The 18,541-nt window shown below is 39.4% G+C and overlaps 1 protein-coding gene across 6 annotated transcripts in view; it reads right to left on the bottom strand.

The window, feature by feature from the left end:
• The window catches only part of DENND2C (DENN domain containing 2C), an 85,722-nt gene that overhangs the window by 3,992 nt on the left and 63,189 nt on the right, over positions 1–18,541 (bottom strand). For 5 of the 6 annotated variants that reach the window (XM_021002251.2, XM_021002259.2, XM_021002264.2 and 2 more), the window contains 9 exons: positions 16,946–17,133; positions 15,377–15,486; positions 14,346–14,415; positions 13,812–13,889; positions 11,134–11,274; positions 4,684–4,832; positions 3,956–4,133; positions 3,371–3,412; positions 2,558–2,663 (listed from right to left, as the gene is read on the bottom strand). In XM_021002251.2, the coding sequence (XP_020857910.1) occupies positions 2,558–2,663; positions 3,371–3,412; positions 3,956–4,133; positions 4,684–4,832; positions 11,134–11,274; positions 13,812–13,889; positions 14,346–14,415; positions 15,377–15,486; positions 16,946–17,133 (1,062 nt within the window). Of the gene's footprint in view, positions 1–2; positions 431–2,557; positions 2,664–3,370; positions 3,413–3,955; positions 4,134–4,683; positions 4,833–11,133; positions 11,275–13,811; positions 13,890–14,345; positions 14,416–15,376; positions 15,487–16,945; positions 17,134–18,541 lie in introns of those variants that run through there. The other variant, XM_078154940.1, reaches the window with a different exon arrangement.

Here is an 18,541-nt window from a genome sequence, read left to right as displayed (position 1 = left end):
TGCAAGATATAAAACAAGTGGGGTTTTTTGTGCTATGTGAATACAGAAATAGTTCTTGGTCAGGAGTAGGTAGTATATAGGTCCTGCTAAGAAGTAGTTATTAGAAGAACTAGGAGCATGCTGTATAAGTTCTAATTTCCCTGAATCAAATCTAGAAGAGATAGCAGTCAGATTCCTTGAACAAGTACTCACTGCTTTATCTCCCAGCAGTTTTGTGGTTGAATCTTGCAACCTGCTACCCCTGAAAATGCTCTCTCAAAAGTCATCAATGACTCCTAGCTAAATCCAGGGAACTTTTTTATGGTGTTCATCTGGCTTCATGACACTGTTGATCATCTCATTCTTGAAGCTCTCTTCATTGCTTTCTCTCCTGGTTCTTTTCTTACCACTCCTGTTTTCTTTCTCTTCCTGGCCTTTACTTAATAGTTGTCTGTAAGGAAAACATGTTGTGAACCATTTGAAAGTGCTAAATAAACACGAATTAACTATTATAATAGCTCCCTAACTACCTATCATGACAATGCCCAAACTATTTAATTTGGCATTGAAGATCCTATCAGCTGTCCCTAAATTATGTGTCCTACTTTTTCCATTATTCTCAGAGGATTAAATGTCAAAAAGTCAAAATAATTGTCATGAACCCTCTGCTTTTACTATCATCCATTATGGTAAAAAAAAAATTTAAAAACAAAGTTATCCCCTAGATTATAAGCCCACTGAGGGCTGGAACTAAGTAAGTCAATCATCTTTGTATATTCCACAGTGGCTTTGCACCCAGTAGATGATTCATGCCCTCTCACAGTTTATCCATTCAGTTTTGGGACTCCATTCTGGAGCCGAGCTATCTTTATTAGTGGGTGTCAAGTGAAAACTCACTTAATCTCATCATATCTAGTTGGCCTTACACCATTTATCATTCCATCCAGCAATCCACCAGAACACCATACCTCACCCTACCTCTTTCACCTCTTACTCTCAGTCAGTCAATAAACAAGCATTTATTAAATGCCTGCTATGTGTCAGGCACTAAGCTAACTGCCAGAGACACAAAGAAAGGCAAAAATACAGTCGCTGCTCTCAAAGAGCTCTCCAGGGAGAAAACATGCAAACAACTATGTACAAATCAAATATGTATGAGAAACTGGAGAAAAAATTTCAGAGTGAATGCTCTATAGCATAAGAAGGAATGGGAAAAGTTTCTTATAAAAGATAGGATTTTAGTTGGGACTCAAGAGAAGCCAGGAGATGGAGTTTTTCTTCAAGAGAGCTTTTGGGGCAAGTGGAACAACCAGTGAAAAGGCCTAGATCGAGTATCTTTCTCTGAAAAGAGGAAGGAGGCCAGTGTCACCAGACTCTAATATATGTATTAGGGGGGAGGAATGTCTAAGAAGACTGAAAAGATAGGAGGAGGCAAGGTTATACAGGACTTTAAATATCAGAGTCCCTGGAATTTATTAAATGGTGACTTTGTTGAATCTGCTCTTTAGGAAGAGCCTATTTAACAGCTGAATGGAGGATGGAGTGGAGTGGGGAGAGACTTGAGGCAGAGAGGTCAATCAGGAAGTTATCACAATAGTCTAGGGCCTGTACCAGGGTGATGGCAATGCCAAAGGAGAGAAGAGGTCAATAAGGTAGAATCAACAGAACCTGGCAATGGATTGGATATTGGGAGTGAGAAGCTGAGGAGTGCACTTGGGTTTAGTTAGCCTAGGTGACTGGGAGGATGGTAGTGCCCGTGATAGTAACAAGAGGCAATAAACAAATTAGTACTACCATCATTACTGGAAAGGTTCTGACAATCTACTGCTCTATGCCTCCTTTCACAATTTCTCTGACTTGCCTACACCAAATTCCTCCTTCCTGGCCACTACCACCCTATGTGTCTTCTATTTTCCTATTAAAATGTTAGCTCCTTAAGAGCTAGGATGGTCTCACTTTTGTCTTTGTATCCCCAGAAAGAAGGAAGTGTGTGTGTTGGGGGAGGAGGGAGGATGTGATGTCCTTCAAGGAAAACTTATTTGAATTCTGTCATTCCCTTAGATTAGGGGTAGGGTTAGAGAGCATTTAGGGTTAGGGTTATGGTTAGGTTTAGATTGATGTTTAGGGGTAGTGCAGTGCCTAGCATAGAGTGGTCTTTTACTAAGTGGTTCCTTAATTGTTGAATGAATAGGATGCATTCCCCATCCTGTTTGCTAACCCAAATACTACACTTTAAAAACAAGTTCAAGTCCTTGCCTGCTCTGGAGAAGCCTTCTTTGATTATACCAATCCACACTGACCTTTTTATTCCCAGAATTTCTTTAATCCTTTAAGCCTACCCCACAATCTGGCCCTAGGTTTTGTGCTACTTCTTATGGTTCTCCAATTATTTCATGTAATATACATCTTTTATTTAACATTTCAGCTTCACAGTAACTTCAGTGGTATGGCCTCTTCTTTTTGTAGCCGTTGACATATTGAATAGGGTGCAAAGGTTTGATTAAGTAAGCACTAACTAAACACCAATTGACTTGGAGTCACAGAATCATAGGATCCAGTCAACACACTTTTCTTGTACCTTGTGGAGAACTCTGCTCTTGAGCTAAGATTTCATTTCGTTCTTCCAAAATCTGCACCAGAGCAGCCTGGAGTTTTGGTGGTAGAATTTCATCTTCATCAGAAGCCTAAACAGACAATAGTAGGGTTGCACATGGATTTATGGATTGGCACTCAAACACTCACAATTGAGACCCAGAAAAAGCAGTGTTTTTTATTCTTTCCTATATGGAAGACTATTTCTCCTAAACTGAGTAAATTTAAAACCAAAATATTACATAACAACCACTAATGTCAATCAGAAAAATCACCCAGTAACATCACATAGTTTTTACTTTGTAAATAAGCTTCCATCTACAAGTCTCATGATGTGATAAGAAAGATGCTTTCCAGTGAATGATGCTAAACTCTGAAATGCTGGTTGGTTTTGAAATTGAGCTAGAACTATTAAGTAATGCTCAAACTTTGTTTCATGCACTGTCAGAAACCTACATCCTGACACAAATCATGCCATGTTCGGTAGGCTGACATTAATTCATCTGCACTTAGAGAAAGGCAGTGCAAGGAGCAGCTCCCTTCTTGAAGATGGTATTTACACTAAAGCTTTCTTCCTTGTTTGGGTTAGATTCCCGCAAAGCAGCCCCATTTTCTCAAACTAGCATTGTGTGATGGGCCATAACTCTTAAGGTTACTCATTGCAAATAAAACTGAGTATGTGGAGGAGCTCAAAGTCTAACTGAGTCAGTTCCTCTAAGAAAATTAGTTTTTCTGTAAAAGTTCTATTGAAAGCTATCTCCCCAAACATTATTATGTAATCTGCTTCTGTGTCACTCACCTCCTGCAAGAACTTGTCTGCACAGAGATCAACAATCAGCACCTATTGGAGAAAGGTGTCAGGCAGGTTAAACTGAGTCATTCACATAAAATTTGCTGAATCAAGGAGAGGGTTGTGGTTTTTACAAACAGTGGGAACGGTTTTCATGAAAGTGACTCAAAGTTCTGGCCTATTGAAAAATCCACCTGGGGTATTTCTTGGGTTTTTAGTGTGTTTCCTTTTCAGCAGGCCATCCTATTCATGTAACACAAAAACAAGTTTGACTTGCTGTAGTAAATGACACAATGTATTACAATATTCTTGGATTAGTATAATTTCTTTTTCTTTCTTCCTTTTTTTTTTTTTAAAGGCAATTGGGGTTAAGTGACCTGCCTAGGGTCACACAGCTAGTAAGTGTCAAGTGTTTGGTCTGAGGCCGGATTTGACCTTGGGTCCTGACTTCAGGTCCGGTGCTCAATCCACTGCACCACCTAGCTGCTCCCCATATAATTTCTTTTTCAGTTGTGGGAAGAACATATTAAGAATTTTCACATGTTGGACACTGGACATTAAACTATCATTCCCTCTCATCCTTCCACCCCTTACCTCTTCAATGGGCAGATCCTGGAGCAATGGTAAGGAGCAGGACAGGATGCCAATAAGAAACGGGGTGGGTGAGCACACAATGTCAATCATGGAGACTGGCAAGACTGGGATGTAGGTATGCTGCCAGGTGAAGGGATACAGTGTGGCTACCACAGCATGACCACATTTAGACAAAGTGCTGGCCAGAGAAGAAAGTAAACAGTGTCATTCTGAGAGATTCACAGAGGCCCAGGCAAGTATGACATAAAAAGAGAAGTTACAGTTGAGTTCTTATTCTCACGGATTCACTCCTGATTTCTCATTTTTAATTGTGAATTAAATTCAATTACACTTGAATTTAAATAAATTATCTTTCAAATTAATTCAATTTATAATGGAATTCTCAATTTTAATTATAAATTAAATTCCAAATTAGTTTTATTTTAAATTATAGACTCTTCTCTATCATTAAACCTGTAATAAATTTATATGCTCAAAGAATGCAAACTAATTTAAAGTGCCTAAACAAAATCAATTAGAAAGCCGTGTCAACTGCAAAAAGAGAGTCTGTCCAAGCCAAACCTAAATGACTTCTGTATTATTCATTATTTTGGATCACCTAGTCTCAAATACTTTAATTAGCTCAACCAACTGTATATAAATATTTTCTTTTAATAAGATGCCCTAATGAAAGAAAAAGAATAAAGCAAAAAAGAAGTGTAAAGTCAAGTGTTATATTAATGTCTTACCTCAAATTGTTGGCAACAAATATAACCCTTCGCTCCAAAAGGAGTGAGGCACACACTCGGATGAGCTGACATACACTTAGACATTTAAACAGACACTCAAAATCAACGTGTTCAAGCCGAGAATCCAGTGGTCGGCAGAGTTCGATTGACTGTGAAGATAAGAAGATGTTGGAAGAGATAATGCAAAAACATTCTAATTTTGCTATATCTATGTCTATTAATAATACAAGAGATAAATGTCTCTTGGAAGGCTTCCTGCCTCAGCCCCACAATCTGCTACTTTTAAGTTCCTGCTCTAAATCCATCTCCCTTCTGACAACCAGGACTGGATACAATTTTCATTTTCCATACTATATCATCACATTATTTTAAAAACCTATTGAAATATAGAAGAGTACTACTGCTTTCTTGGGTGTAGGGTTATGCTGTTTCAGAGATCAGTCAAGACATTTAGCCACTCAAACAACATCCTGTATCTCTCCTTCATAGCCAATCTCTTGGAAAAAGCCATCTACACTTTTTGCCTCCACTTTCTCACTCATCTTCTCAACCACTTGTGACATAATTTCCAACTCCTATTACACTGTCTCCAAGTTACTAACAATTACCTGCTAAATCTGAGAGCTTTTTTCTCAGTCTTCATTCTTGATCTCTCTGTAGTTTTGCTCACTGCCAACCATCTCCTCCTTCCTGGATGCTCTCCTTCCCCAAATTCCAAAACATTACTCTGTTTTAGTTCTTTCCCCTTGTCTGTCAGGCCATTCCTCCTCAGTCCTCTTTGCTGTAGCAATCAATATACCACAAACTGGCTATCCCCCCCCCCGCCCCAAGGCTCTGTCTGAGGCCTTCTTTTTTATCTTCTTCTCCAGTGACCTTATCCAGTTACATGGGTATTTAATGATCATCTCTACACTGAAGATTACTATGTATCTAGTCCTCATTTCTCTCCTGAACTCTGGTCCCACATTACCAACTGCCTTCTGGATATCACCTGCCTAAAAGGTGTCTCAAATTCAAGGTGTTCAACATTACATAATTCTCTCATTTGATTCTCACAACCACCCTGTGATGTAGGTCTTACAAACTGTTATAAGGGTTAGATGAGACTATAAATATATATACAACATTCTCTAAATCTTAAAGTGATATATACATGTTCTGATTGTTATTCTTCTAGTACTCATTTTTAATAGAATTCTGATAGAAATGGTTCTTTAGACTTTTTGCACAGGAGAATACAATAATTGCTTTTTGTAACTGAATAAAATATTGAGATTTAAGCTTGTCTTTTACAAGCTCACTGACAAGCAGGGACAACTCATGTAGCAGACAGGATGATGGGGAGGATATATACCTCATCCTCTTCCTACCTGGTTTTGATTTCTTCTGCCAGGTCTCTACATTTTGAAAGCTTTTCATTACATGTGACTTGGAAGATTATGAATATCTGGTATGGTAATATTCATCAAGAACATTGTTCATAAATGTTTCTGGATCAGTGCTATGTTCAGGCGATTATGGGCAATAGTTTTGTATATAATGATGCTCTGGTTCCAGCAGAGTTTATCTGCTGAATCTCCAAGGTTATTTTAAGGTCTGCATTTGGATCATAGGGATTTGCCATCTGTTACTTCATGAAAGATGATGAACTTCTGATATATAATTATCGCCATTAGAATCATATGTTATTAGGCATTTGGCAGGTGGTAAGTTTTTGCAACCTGTAATGATATGCTGCATTATTTTTATCTTTACTTGCAAAACATACATTGATCAGTAAGTCAGTGTTCCTTAAAGTAAGATCAATAAGTCAGTGCTCCATAAAGGTAACATTTCTATGATTTCTCCTGGTGATAATCTGATCCTGAACTACCAGCATAAACCCCTCCATTTTCATTTTTAAAAACATGCATGATCATAGCTATTTGTTCCACTCTGTGTCCACATATTTTAGTTGCATTCATGTGGCTGTTGTCTGTGGAGGGACTTTTGATTCCATATCCAGATTTTAGCAATTTAATAAACTCCATCTGGACGTAAATCTCTTTTGGTTACATTTGATAGATTTGGTGGTATGTACCTATTGTCAGCCTTTACTTTCTTGTTCAGTAGATTGATATCTATCCCAGAAGTATTTCTGTTAAGTTTTAAACCCATTTATCATGTGCTCTGAGAAAAATCTATCTATCCTTTTCCTTTAAAAAAAAAAAAGAATTGTTAATCATACTATAGCTTCCTTTGGATGAAGGGCTCTGTGTTTCATTAATATCAGATGTGTTTTTGTGAAAATATTTTCCAATTCTGTTATTGTCCATTTTATACTTCCAAAAGCCTATTTTTGGATGGTTATTGCTTGGGTGTTAATTGATTTAAACATGTTCTCCTCATTAAGCATTTCTTTCAAGGTGCCAGTAAGTCTCTTGAAATACATGGCTACAGCCTTCTTGATAGCTTATCATTACTATTCTATTTTTCCTCACAAATCCAGTGTTCCTTCAGAGTTCTCTGTGTCTCTTGAGGGCATTACCTTCCTCTAAGAGTCATCCTTGGAACCACCCTTGTCTCTTCTTTCTCCTCATATGTTCTACTGCTGCAATATCTTTTGCATGCATCTCAAAATTCAAAGGGCCACCAGTCTAGTTTAGGTCTTCATTGTCTCTCACCTGGAATATTCTAATTACCATCTAATTGTTCTCTCTACTTTGAGTTTCTACTCTCTCCAATCTATCTTCCACATTTCAATGTAATGTTCTCAAATAAAGCATAGATGTGATCACACTAATTGCCTGCTCAGAAATCTTCTGTAGCTCCTTATGGCCTTTAAGAAATAAATAGAAATGCTGTGTGACTTTGGGCAAGTCACTTAACTCCAATTGCCTCACCAAAAAAAGAGAAAGAAATAGAAATAATAAACAGAAATAGGAAGAAATAAAATAGAAACTTCTTAATTTGGCATTTAAAGCCCTTCATGATTTAGCTCTAACCTATTTTTCCTGACTTATTTCACATTGCTCCCCTTCATGAAATCCACATATCCCAGCTAAAGTGGTCAACGTTGGCTTCCATCTCCGGTTTCCATGACTTTGCTCAAGCTTCCCCACCGTGCGTAGAATAAATACATTGTCGCCTTATTCCCACATCTTTAGCTTCCTTTAATACTTAACTTGGTGCTATTTCACATGCAAAACACTAAGTGGCGCCATAACGCAGAGAGCACCGGTCCTGGAGGAAAGGAGACCTTAGTTGAGATGTGGCCTCAGACACTTAGTAGTTGTGTGAGGCTGGGCAAGTCACTTAACCTTTTTGCCTCAGTTTCTTCATCTGCAAAATGGGGATAATGACAGCACCTACCTCTCAGGGTTGTTGTAAAGATCAAATGAGAGAATACCGGAAAAAAATGCTTAACACAGTGTCTGGCACATAGCAGGAACTATATAAATACTTCTTTCCTTCCCTTCCCCCCTTAATAAATAAATAAATCCCCTAGTTTTTAATTCTCCTCAAATTATTGTATACTTATGCTTGATTTTTTTTATCCATCAGTAGAATTCAAGCTCTTTAACAAGGATTGTTTCTGTTTTTGTCATTATATTCCTATCACCTAACCGCCTTGCACAGAGTGAATACTTGATACAAATTTATTGAATTGAATTTGTTCAGTAGTCTGTGGAAGTAACCTATATTTTCTATACTTTGTTAGAATGGGGAGAGAGAACATATATGACTTGTTACACTAGAAATTCACCTTATTGGCCAAAAAAAAAATTATGAGGATTTACCCCAACTACTCTGCTTTGGTCTGTTTTTCCTCCTCCTTCTATACTGTATCCCTCAGTAATCAGCGCCATAGATTCAATAATCATCTCATTTCTATTCAGATGACTTTCTGTTCATATGATACAACTAGGCAGCCCAACAGATAGAGTGCTGGGCCTTGAGTCAGGAAGACTTGAGTTCAAATGCGACCTCAAACACTTACTAGCTCTGTGACCTTGGACAAGTTACATAACCTCTGTTTGTCTCAGTTTCCTCAACTGTAAAATGGGGATAATAATAGCACTTACCTCACAAGGTTCTTGTGAGGATCAAGTAAGATAATATTTTTAAAGTACCTAGCACGTAGTAGGTGCTGTGTAATATTTATTTTCTACCCTCTAGCCCTTCTCACATCTGTTTATCCAGTTCTAACTTCTCCCCTGACCTCTAGTCTCATATTTTCAGCTGTCTTTTAGATATCTCAAACTGTCTGCAGATATCTTAAACTCAACATGTCCAAAATGGAACTCATTCTCTTTCTTTTTTTCTAAATATAATTTTATTTCTATACACATGATTTTTACTATTGTCTTAAAGGTTTGAATGACTGTTTTCTCAAATATCAGGGAAAAGTAAAAATAAACGATATATTTTTGTTATTTTATCAGCATAATTTTCTGTCACTTAGTTTGATGTTTGAAATTTTAAGACAAGGCAAAACTAATGCCTTCAAAGATCGAATACCATTCCACAAAGGATTCTCTCTCATAAATTTCTCAAAATTTTAAGTCAAGCTTTTTTGAGTTCCACAAGACTCTAGCACAGGCTTTAGGATGGAGAAAAGTGACTGGTTTACCATGTGCTCCTATTTGTCACTTAGACTACAGAACTTCTTTTTCTTCCAATCAGTCAGAGCTCTTTCTATACCATTCATCTCAATGCAGATAAGATGCATTCTTCCAGCCTTATTTTTCTGCAGGAAGCCTCCAACTGGATGTTCATTTCCCAATGAACACAGTAGTTCCAGCTTAGAATTTCCAAGTTCCACAAAAAATGACAGAGATACTCCCACTGCAGGAAGAGAGGCCATTGTACTAAACTAGACCCCTAGCATAATTCTGATGAAAAGACTTGGCCATCTTCAAATCAGCTACTATAGCTGCTACCTGATTTAGTCAGTCTAGATTCTTTGAAGTCCAATGCTGGGGGACCTATGGCCTCAAGGCCATACGTGGCCTTCTAGGTCCCTTGGGTGCGGCCTTTTGACTGAGTCCAAGTTTTACAGAACAAATCCTTTTATTAAATCGATTTGTTCTGTGAAGTTTGGATTCAGTCAAAGGGCTGCACTTGAGGACCTAGAGGGCCACAGGTTCCCCCCCCTCCCGCCCCCCCGGGCCATTCTGAGACAAAGGCTGTAATCATGAAGAAGTTCTTAAAGTCGGAGGGAGAGTTTGCAGGCTGGTGAAACTCTCTGCAGCAGCATCCACTGCCTGCAGCCCCTACACCACACTCTATATATGTGTCCTCCTGAGGGGGCCTGAACTCATTGTTTTTTATTACATTAGAAAATAATATCATTTTATTATTGGAGATTACATTAAAGAAGTATTAACACCTGCTTTGCTGAAGCACGGTTCAGCTCATGGGGCTTTTCCATCCAACAGGAAGCTGAAACCTTCCATATGTGTTGTCTCCCCCATTAGAATATGAGCTCCTTGAAAGAAGGACTGACTTATTTTTCTATTTGTATCCCCAGTGCTTAGTACAGTGCTTTGTACGTGGTAAGCCCTCGAAAAATGCTTCATTCATTCATTTATCTTCCTAACGTCCCTATTACTATGAAGGGTACTACCGTCCTCCCAGTCGCACACCTAGGCATCATCCTCTACTCCTCACTCTCAAATCCCTTAGCCAATCTGTTGCTAAGACCCAGCATTCTACCTTTGTAACATCTCTCATATAGGCTGCCTTTCCTCCTATGACACTGCCACCACCCCAGCTGCAGGCCCTTATCACCTCACACCTGGCCGATTGCAGTAGACTTCTGGTTGGTTTTCTGGCCTCAACTTACTCTCCTCTCCAGTCCATCCCCCATTTAGCTGTCAAAGTGATCTTCCTAAAGCCCAGGACTGACCATGTTACTCGCCTATTCAACATATGCCAGTCTTTCCTTATTGCCTCCAGAATCAAACATAAAATCCTGTTTGACTTGTAAAGCCCTCCCTAACCCGGCCCCTTCCTACCTTTCCAGTCTTCTTACACCTTACTTCTCTCCATGTCCTCTATGATCCAGTGACACTCACTTCCTTGCTGTTTCTTGCAGTGGACAGTCTTACCTCCTGATTCCAGGTGTTTTCAATGGCTTCCCCTCATGCCTGGAACTATCTCCCTCCTCATCTACAATCCCACTTTCTTCGAGAAGCCCTTGCTAGTCCTCCTTAATGTTAGTGTCTTCACCCTGATTGTCTTTTTTTATTTTTTATTTTGCATATATTATTTTTACATAGCTAGATGCATGGTATCTCCCCTATTACTCTGTAATTCTCCCCCTTGAGAGCAGCGAAGGTTTTCTTCCCTTTCTTTGTATCTACAGCACTTAACATACATACTGGCACATAATAGGTACTTAATAAATGGTTATTGACTTGACTACTTTATAGAGTCATCAGACCCTTCCAGGAGCAACCAACTTACCCCATCTCCAGCTCCTGGGAGGTAGCTCTTGACAGTGATAGTACGTCCAGGAGCAGGGAAAGGTGCTTCCATGACACTCCGCATGAAAGGATATACAAGTGCTGGAGACATCTCTCGCCTCTTTTCCGCCTCATCCAGAATCTGTAGGAAAAAATCATTAAATTGCTGTCCCCTCAGAGTTAACTGTCCTTTTCTGTAGTGGACCCATGTGTGAGAGAGATCCCAGAATTGCCAGCCAGTCTGTGTGCAACATTCACATGTTACCCAGCCCCTAATCTGAAATCATAAATACCACCAAATAAGTTCTCCCAGCCAACCAGATATCTCCAAAATATTATATTCCAGTCATCCCCTTGGAACAGAAACACATTTATCTTTATCTTTCTAGTGGAAGGATGGGGGTTGATTCAAACAATCACCTCACTTCAATTAAAGTAACTACCTTAATCAGCTGCAAATATATGTATAGAATCAGTAAGTCAAAGGTATTTGATTTTCAAAATGTCCTTAATCAATTGGAAGGGATGAAAGTCATTTGATGAAATGAAATGACACTACAAAAGAAATGTATTAAGATATGCTGAAGAGGCCCAATCATACTATGTGGGTTATGGATAAAGAAGAAGCCAGCTCCAAACCTGGGCATTTGAGTGTCGAAGCATTCTACAGAAAAATTGCAGCCAAGTTCTGACCAATAATTGCTTGGGGGAGGAGGAAGGGTACGGCCCTTTTCTCCTCCCCTGCCTTGACCAGAATATGATACTGTAAACTCTGAAAGGTGGGAAGATTTTGTTTGGACTTTCATGGGCATGCCAGCAGCATCTCCGGAACAGATGACGGTAATGTCTGCATAAGGAGCCAAGGAAAATTTAGATGCAAGACCTCACAAAGGGGAGAAAGTGACTTCTAGCAACTAACAGCTATCAGCTACCCCTTTGCTACCTATGCTGTCTAAGCGCGAGCCCGCCTTCCCTGCTTCCCTGTCCCTGTGGGAATGTATGTCCCTGGGTTAGGGAGGTGGTTGTTGCACCATATGTTTTTTCTATACAACCTTAGTGAATACCTATTTTAAAAAGCCAAATAAGTCTAGCTGGCCAATCGACATTAATTGATAATCAATGGGGGACACACACGAGTGGAGGCTCATAGGAATAACACTAGAAGAATCACTCCACAATTCCTCAAGGTTTTCCCCGGAACAGTGAGGTAGAAGAACCTGCCATATCCTGGGGTTTCAGTCTGCCAGTGAGTTTTGGGAGCATGAGCCCTGGGGCCTATGCTGCACTAGAATAACATTAGGAGCAGTAACAACATTAAAAATAGTTCAAATTTATGTGGGGTTTTGAGGTTTACAAAGTACTTTCCTCACAACACTGTGAAATAGGGAATATAAGTTTTATCCCTATTTTATAGATAGTGGAACTAAGGCTCAGAGAGTTTAAAATGACTTGCCTATGGTCACAAAGATAATAATTATTAGAATCAGGACTTCAGTCCAGGTCTCCTGAATCTTAGTCAATGACAACAGCAAAACCTAATAATAATAGCTAGCATCTATACAGTGCTTTAAAGTTTGCAAAGTGCTTTATAAATATTTTTTCATTTTATCCTTACAAACAGCCCGAGGGAAGTAGGTGCTATTCTTTATCTCCATTTTACAGATGAGGAAACTGAGGCAAACAGAGGTTAAGTAACTTACCCAGTGTCATTTAGCTAGGACCACATGCATCCTTTACAGCAAGGGTATGTAGTCTTTTTGTAAGGTGTAGCTACTTTCTTTTCCTTGAAGCATTGAGATGACTAGGTAGACACGGAGGGGGTGGTGTTCTGAAATGTTATAGTCTTAGAGAGTTGCCTCTGGGCACTGACAAGTAAAATGTCTTGTCCAATGACACACAGCCAGTAATGTGTCAGAGGTGGGGCTTGAACCCAGGTCAATTTAATAGCAACAAATATAAAGTCCTTTTGTTGTTGTTCTGTTGTTTCAGTTGTGTTTAATTCTTTTTTTAGGCAATTGGAGTTAAGTGACTTGCCCAGGATCACACAGCTAGTAAGTGTCAAGTGTTTGGTCTGAGGCCAGATTTGAACTCAGGTCCTCCTGACTTCAGGGCCGGTGCTCTATCCACTGTGCCACCTAGATGCCCCATGTTTAATTCTTTATGAGCCCATTTGGGATTTTCTTGGCAAGGAGATAGGACTGGTTTGTCATTTCCTTCTCCAAGCTCATTTTACAGATGAAGAACTGAGGCAAATAGGCCTAAGTGACTTGTCCGGGTCATACAGTCATACACACACACACACACACACACACACACACACACACACACACACACACACAGAGTGGTTCAAAGCAGTCTGGTGGGAGGGAAGGAAGGGGTCAAGTGTTTCTACTGACCACACTTTCTCCTTGACTGGAAATTCAACCACGTTATAGAAGGTGGAGATCTTACCAGGTAAATAGTTCAAAATCTACTGCTTATTGCTTAGCACAGTGCCTGGCATATAGCAAATGCTTAATAAATGCTAGTTAGGTGATGACTGATTGTTTCCCCTTGTGGTAAAGTAACATTTAATTCTGTGTCCATTCACACTAAATAGAAAATTCCTAAGAAACAAAAAAATAGCATCTTTAGAGCCCAAAGAGAATACCTGCCAGACAATACACAGATTTCACTCACCTTTGAAAAGAGGTTGAAGCAGCCCAACCGACTAACCATGCAATACACCTCAGGCAGTCTCTTCCCTTTGCCTTCTGGCTAAAATATAAGAAAACAATGCAGAACATGATGTACGTCCATATGCTATGAGGACCAAGCTGGAGGCAAAGCACTCTCCCTTATTACAGCAGAATTCTGGGAAATTCCAGTAGGATACATTCCCTATATTGTCAGGGTTCCCATGCAGAAAGAGCTGGGGTGACAAGTGAGTAGCTTGGAGCTGCTTTATATGGTATGCTTTACTCCTAGATCTGTCTGTAATGGAATTAAGCAACTATGTCAGAAACCTCTTTTTTTATGTATTACTACAAATTATTCTCTTCTAGCCTCTACCTTGCAGTGATTGCCTAATACTAGCACTGTGTCAATATCATAAACAGACCACTGTGTGGCTGACACACTACCTCCAGAGATATTTTATTTCTGAAAGACTTGCCTCAGCCATACCTACCATTCCACTTATCACTGTACTGGCAGCATCAGTCTGAGACTTACCAACAGCTTCTTGCAGTAACCAAACCACCGGCTCCCATCTTCGCCCGTCAGCACAAAGGAGAAAGTTTCACTGTAAAGAAAGTCACCAGTGGAGCATGAGATGTGAAGCTTGAAGCAGGTTTGAAAGCTATACATGGGGTTGAGACTGGGAAATGGGAATATATGTGTGTATGTGTATGTGTACATGTATATATATGGATTTGGAGCCAGAAGACTTGTCATCAAATCTGGGCTCTTTGTGGCCTCGGGCAATCAGTTCACTTCAGTTAGCTCATCTCTAAAATGAGGGGTATAGCCTATAGACTAGATGACCTATAAGCCCTGTTTCAGTTCCAACACTATGACCTGGAAATTAGAGCAAGGCCACTCAGTTTGAGGATAATATGGGGCTGAACCACTTGGACAGCATCTCAGGCCATCATATAGTAGGATATAAGTATTTAGTGTTGCACATACATCAAGGTTTCCAGACTCAAAAAAGCATCGGGGCTACATCTACATGCTAAGAGCTATACAGACCTGGGCAGGATAGAGCAGTCTACAAACACTGCTGTCACTTTCTCTTTCCCACAAAGGCTGGGTGGGATCCACCTGGTCACACCCTTCACACTAGAGCCTCCCTTAAAAGTTCTACAGAATAAACAACCTGGGCTGTGGTTCTTGCAAAAAGCCTGAGAGAAAAACAAGGTGGAGACACTTTTGATGCAGTTTCCAGACCAAAACCCAAATCTCCTGCCTGCCGCTGGGGGGCATTCCTGGCTTTTGGTCAACCAGAGGAGTAATTGTTAAGGCCTTTCTCAAATGTATTTCCCTTCACAGACTGAAATATTCCAGTGTTTTTCTTTTCTTTTCTTTTTTTGAGCTCCCACAGAGGGAAAGTTCTAATTCTGTTTCTTCCTTTCCTCCCACTCCATCCTTCTTCATCAATGATGGCATTCACTTAAGCTCCATTCCGGTCCTCTCAGGCACTGTGGCTCCACTTCCCACTGTTCTAAACCACAGTAGCCAGCCAAGTACATGAGTCCACTCACCTCTTCAGTTCTGATGTAGGCACCCAGTCGTTAGAATCTGGGAAACAGAAGCTGGGGATGACTTTGAGCCTCTCCTCGGTGTCTCTGGATTGCTTGAATGATTGTTCAGCCTGAAAAAGACAACATCTTTAGTGATTAGAGCCCTACACCTTTTGAAAAGGGGAGCCCAGCCAAGCCCCAATGATAGAGATATATAATAAGCCTATGTAGTCATTTTGGTATTCTTAAATGGGATTACGCATATAATATAACTTGACAAAAATAAGAAAGTCGTAGCTGGTAATGACATAAACTGTATTGATTAAGTTATACCAGGAATGAGGAATTCTCTCTTTGCACAGGATACTTTTGGGGATTCCATAATCCTCTGTCAGAGACATGGATGCAAATAATCTGTTTCTTATCTAAAAGTTGATTCTTTACTCATTAATCAAATAGACTAACTCAGGAAAGAGATACAGGAAGTACTGGGATCCAAAATGAACATAAACACATTCCCAATTATGCTGATAACAGAAGTTCTGACTGTTCCTGTCAGTGATCAATAATCAAAGATGTTATGACAGGCAGATAAAAAATATTATTTTTGGGGAAGAACTATTTTGGGAGTCAAACCCATGTATAATCATTGCTTCTACCATATAATCTTTGCTATGTAATTACTGGTTTGTTGTTTCCTGTAAAATCTAGCATGAAAAGAGTCTTTTATGCAAGTTTGTCATTATATTTAACAAAATAGCCTAAATTGAGAAAAATTAACATTTTAAAAATCATTAGTTTGGCTTGTTCTGCTACAATGACAAGCAGATAAGAAACTTGATTATTCCACTGCCTCTTTCTAGCTAATAAAGATGGCCTACCATTCATTCCATTTTATCAAGAAAACAGGCCTTTGGGGGTCAGGATGAATCCCAGGATTCAGTAATAAATATATTCTAGCTGCGTCTTCTATTTTAGCCTCCACCAAAGTTCAACTCTGAAGCCTCATTATGGCATGGAGGGGACCCTGGGTTCTTGAAGAATATTCCATAAGAGTGAATGCTCTACCAAATCCTACCAAGATGGACAAACTTCAAGTATGGGTCCACCTCATAACCATCCTGGCTGAGATTAGTAAGGCCCCTCATCAACCAGGTCACCAGCTTAGGAAGTTTCGTGGTCACAGAAACTTATAAAGACATCTCCTAAAGCACAGAGAGGAGTTCCTCTCTGAGTCAGGACATCACAACTCTTTTGAAGCTAACATCTTTATTTATGCAACATCTTCCACCTCAGCTTTTACCTCCTCTTAAAGTATAACTAAAACATGAGGGAAGAGGCCAAGTTACTTGCCTAAAGACATCCAATGAACCCAAGTCACTTCCTGGTCTAGTTCTGAACCCACTAATACACTTATAGGTAAAGGTTGGTGATGATAAAAGAAACAGATTAAATAAAAGTTAAAAAAAAAGCATGAGCATGCACGCACACACACACACACACACACACAACACACACACACACACACACACACACACACACACACACACACACCCTGCCGAATGACCCTAGATCTCCTTCCTTAAGTACCTTGCTGGGGAACTGCTGTATGACCTGAGGAGTATATGCTATTTCCAGTGGTTTCTTCTGCAGAGATACCACAACAAAGAGTTCAAATAACTGCTGTTCCTGGAGCTCAATGAGGTCCCGCTCCAGGGTCTGATAGTGAGGGTTCCTCTTAGATGACTGCTGTAGCTGTGCTATTCGCTTGTGGCGATCTGTGAGGAAATCAAAGAATGTTATTTTTCCTTTGCAGGGAGCCTTGCTTCCAGCACCTGGAGATCACACCTAATTTAAGGGTCTTCCCAAAGAATATCTAATGAATGGTGACTAACTGATGTCTGCTAAATTGACACACTTTAGACCAGAGGTTCCCAAATTTATTTGGCCTACCATATGAGTTGTCCCCCTCTAAAAAAAAAAATTACTCAGCATCCTTCTGGAAATTTCATTTTTAATCCTTTAACAGGTTTTTTTAAAAAAATTTGCATCATTTAAAAAAATATAAAATTTTTTTAAATGATGCATCTTAAATTTAATAATTTATTGTAAATTTGTGGGGTTTTTCCTGTATTGAAATTTTGATGATGCAATTTTGCATCATGTAACCATATAGTATTGTATTATAAACAAATCATTACACACATATATTCCTGCCAATGCATGCTGGACTTCCCCACAACTTCAACATAGCATGCTCACCTGCCAACATTTGCGTGTTAAGACCTGTTAGTGGACTTGACCACTGATTTACTTATAACTCGAATTTTGTTTGTTTACTTGGAAAATAATGTAATCACTACAACTTTAACTGTGTTACACAACAGATGAAACATGTACAAATGGTTTTTAAATTTTTCTTTTCTTCTTTCTTTATACTTCCACCACCCTCTTATTTTTATTCAATGGCTCCCAATAGCATCTGAGGCTACTACCCCCCCCACAGGTCCAGTGCCCCCTCCAGGGGGCAGTATCAACCACTTTGGGAACCTATGCTTGGACAAGCAAACACAAATGTGATACCGAGGTTCTTATGTTAGCATCTCTTTAATGACTCATCAATTTCCTCTTAAGTTTCTGTTCTGCTACCGAGGCCATCAAATCTAATGTAAAACCTATGCCAAAAAAAAGGCTTTTGTTTTTGAAGAAAATCTGGTTAATGACAGATGCCACTGTTAGGTTTATGGTATCTTGATTTTAAAAAAGCACAGTCCTGAAAGTTGCAGGGTCAGCTTTTAATAACTTCACAACAAAATGTATCTTCTCATCAGAGAAATCCTTTTCCTTTCCCTGTTTTTTCCATGACACACACTGTTTAAAAAAAATTCAATATATGCTTACATCAATGAATTGGGGTGTACCAAAAAGGAAAAGTAGAGAAAGAAAAAAGACATCTTTAAACTAATTATATCATGAAAGTACATGCCACATAAAGCTCTAACATCCCAGGAATCAGTGTATAATTCTGACCCAATAAGACTAGACATGTCTTATGACTCATTTTTTTTCCTAGAGTTACAGTTCATTCTCCTTCCATTCCACAAGTTAAGTTTCATTGCAGATCAAAAGTTTCTCTATGGAAATTCATACAAGATGCCTCAAGGAGTGAGCGGCCCCACTGGTTCC

This window comes from Phascolarctos cinereus, unplaced genomic scaffold (genome assembly GCF_003287225.1).
Source record: "Phascolarctos cinereus isolate Bilbo 61053 unplaced genomic scaffold, phaCin_HiC Scaffold_5;HRSCAF=322, whole genome shotgun sequence".
In the NCBI taxonomy this organism is placed as follows: domain Eukaryota; kingdom Metazoa; phylum Chordata; class Mammalia; order Diprotodontia; family Phascolarctidae; genus Phascolarctos; species Phascolarctos cinereus.
This window is presented reverse-complemented; position numbering and strand designations above follow the sequence as displayed.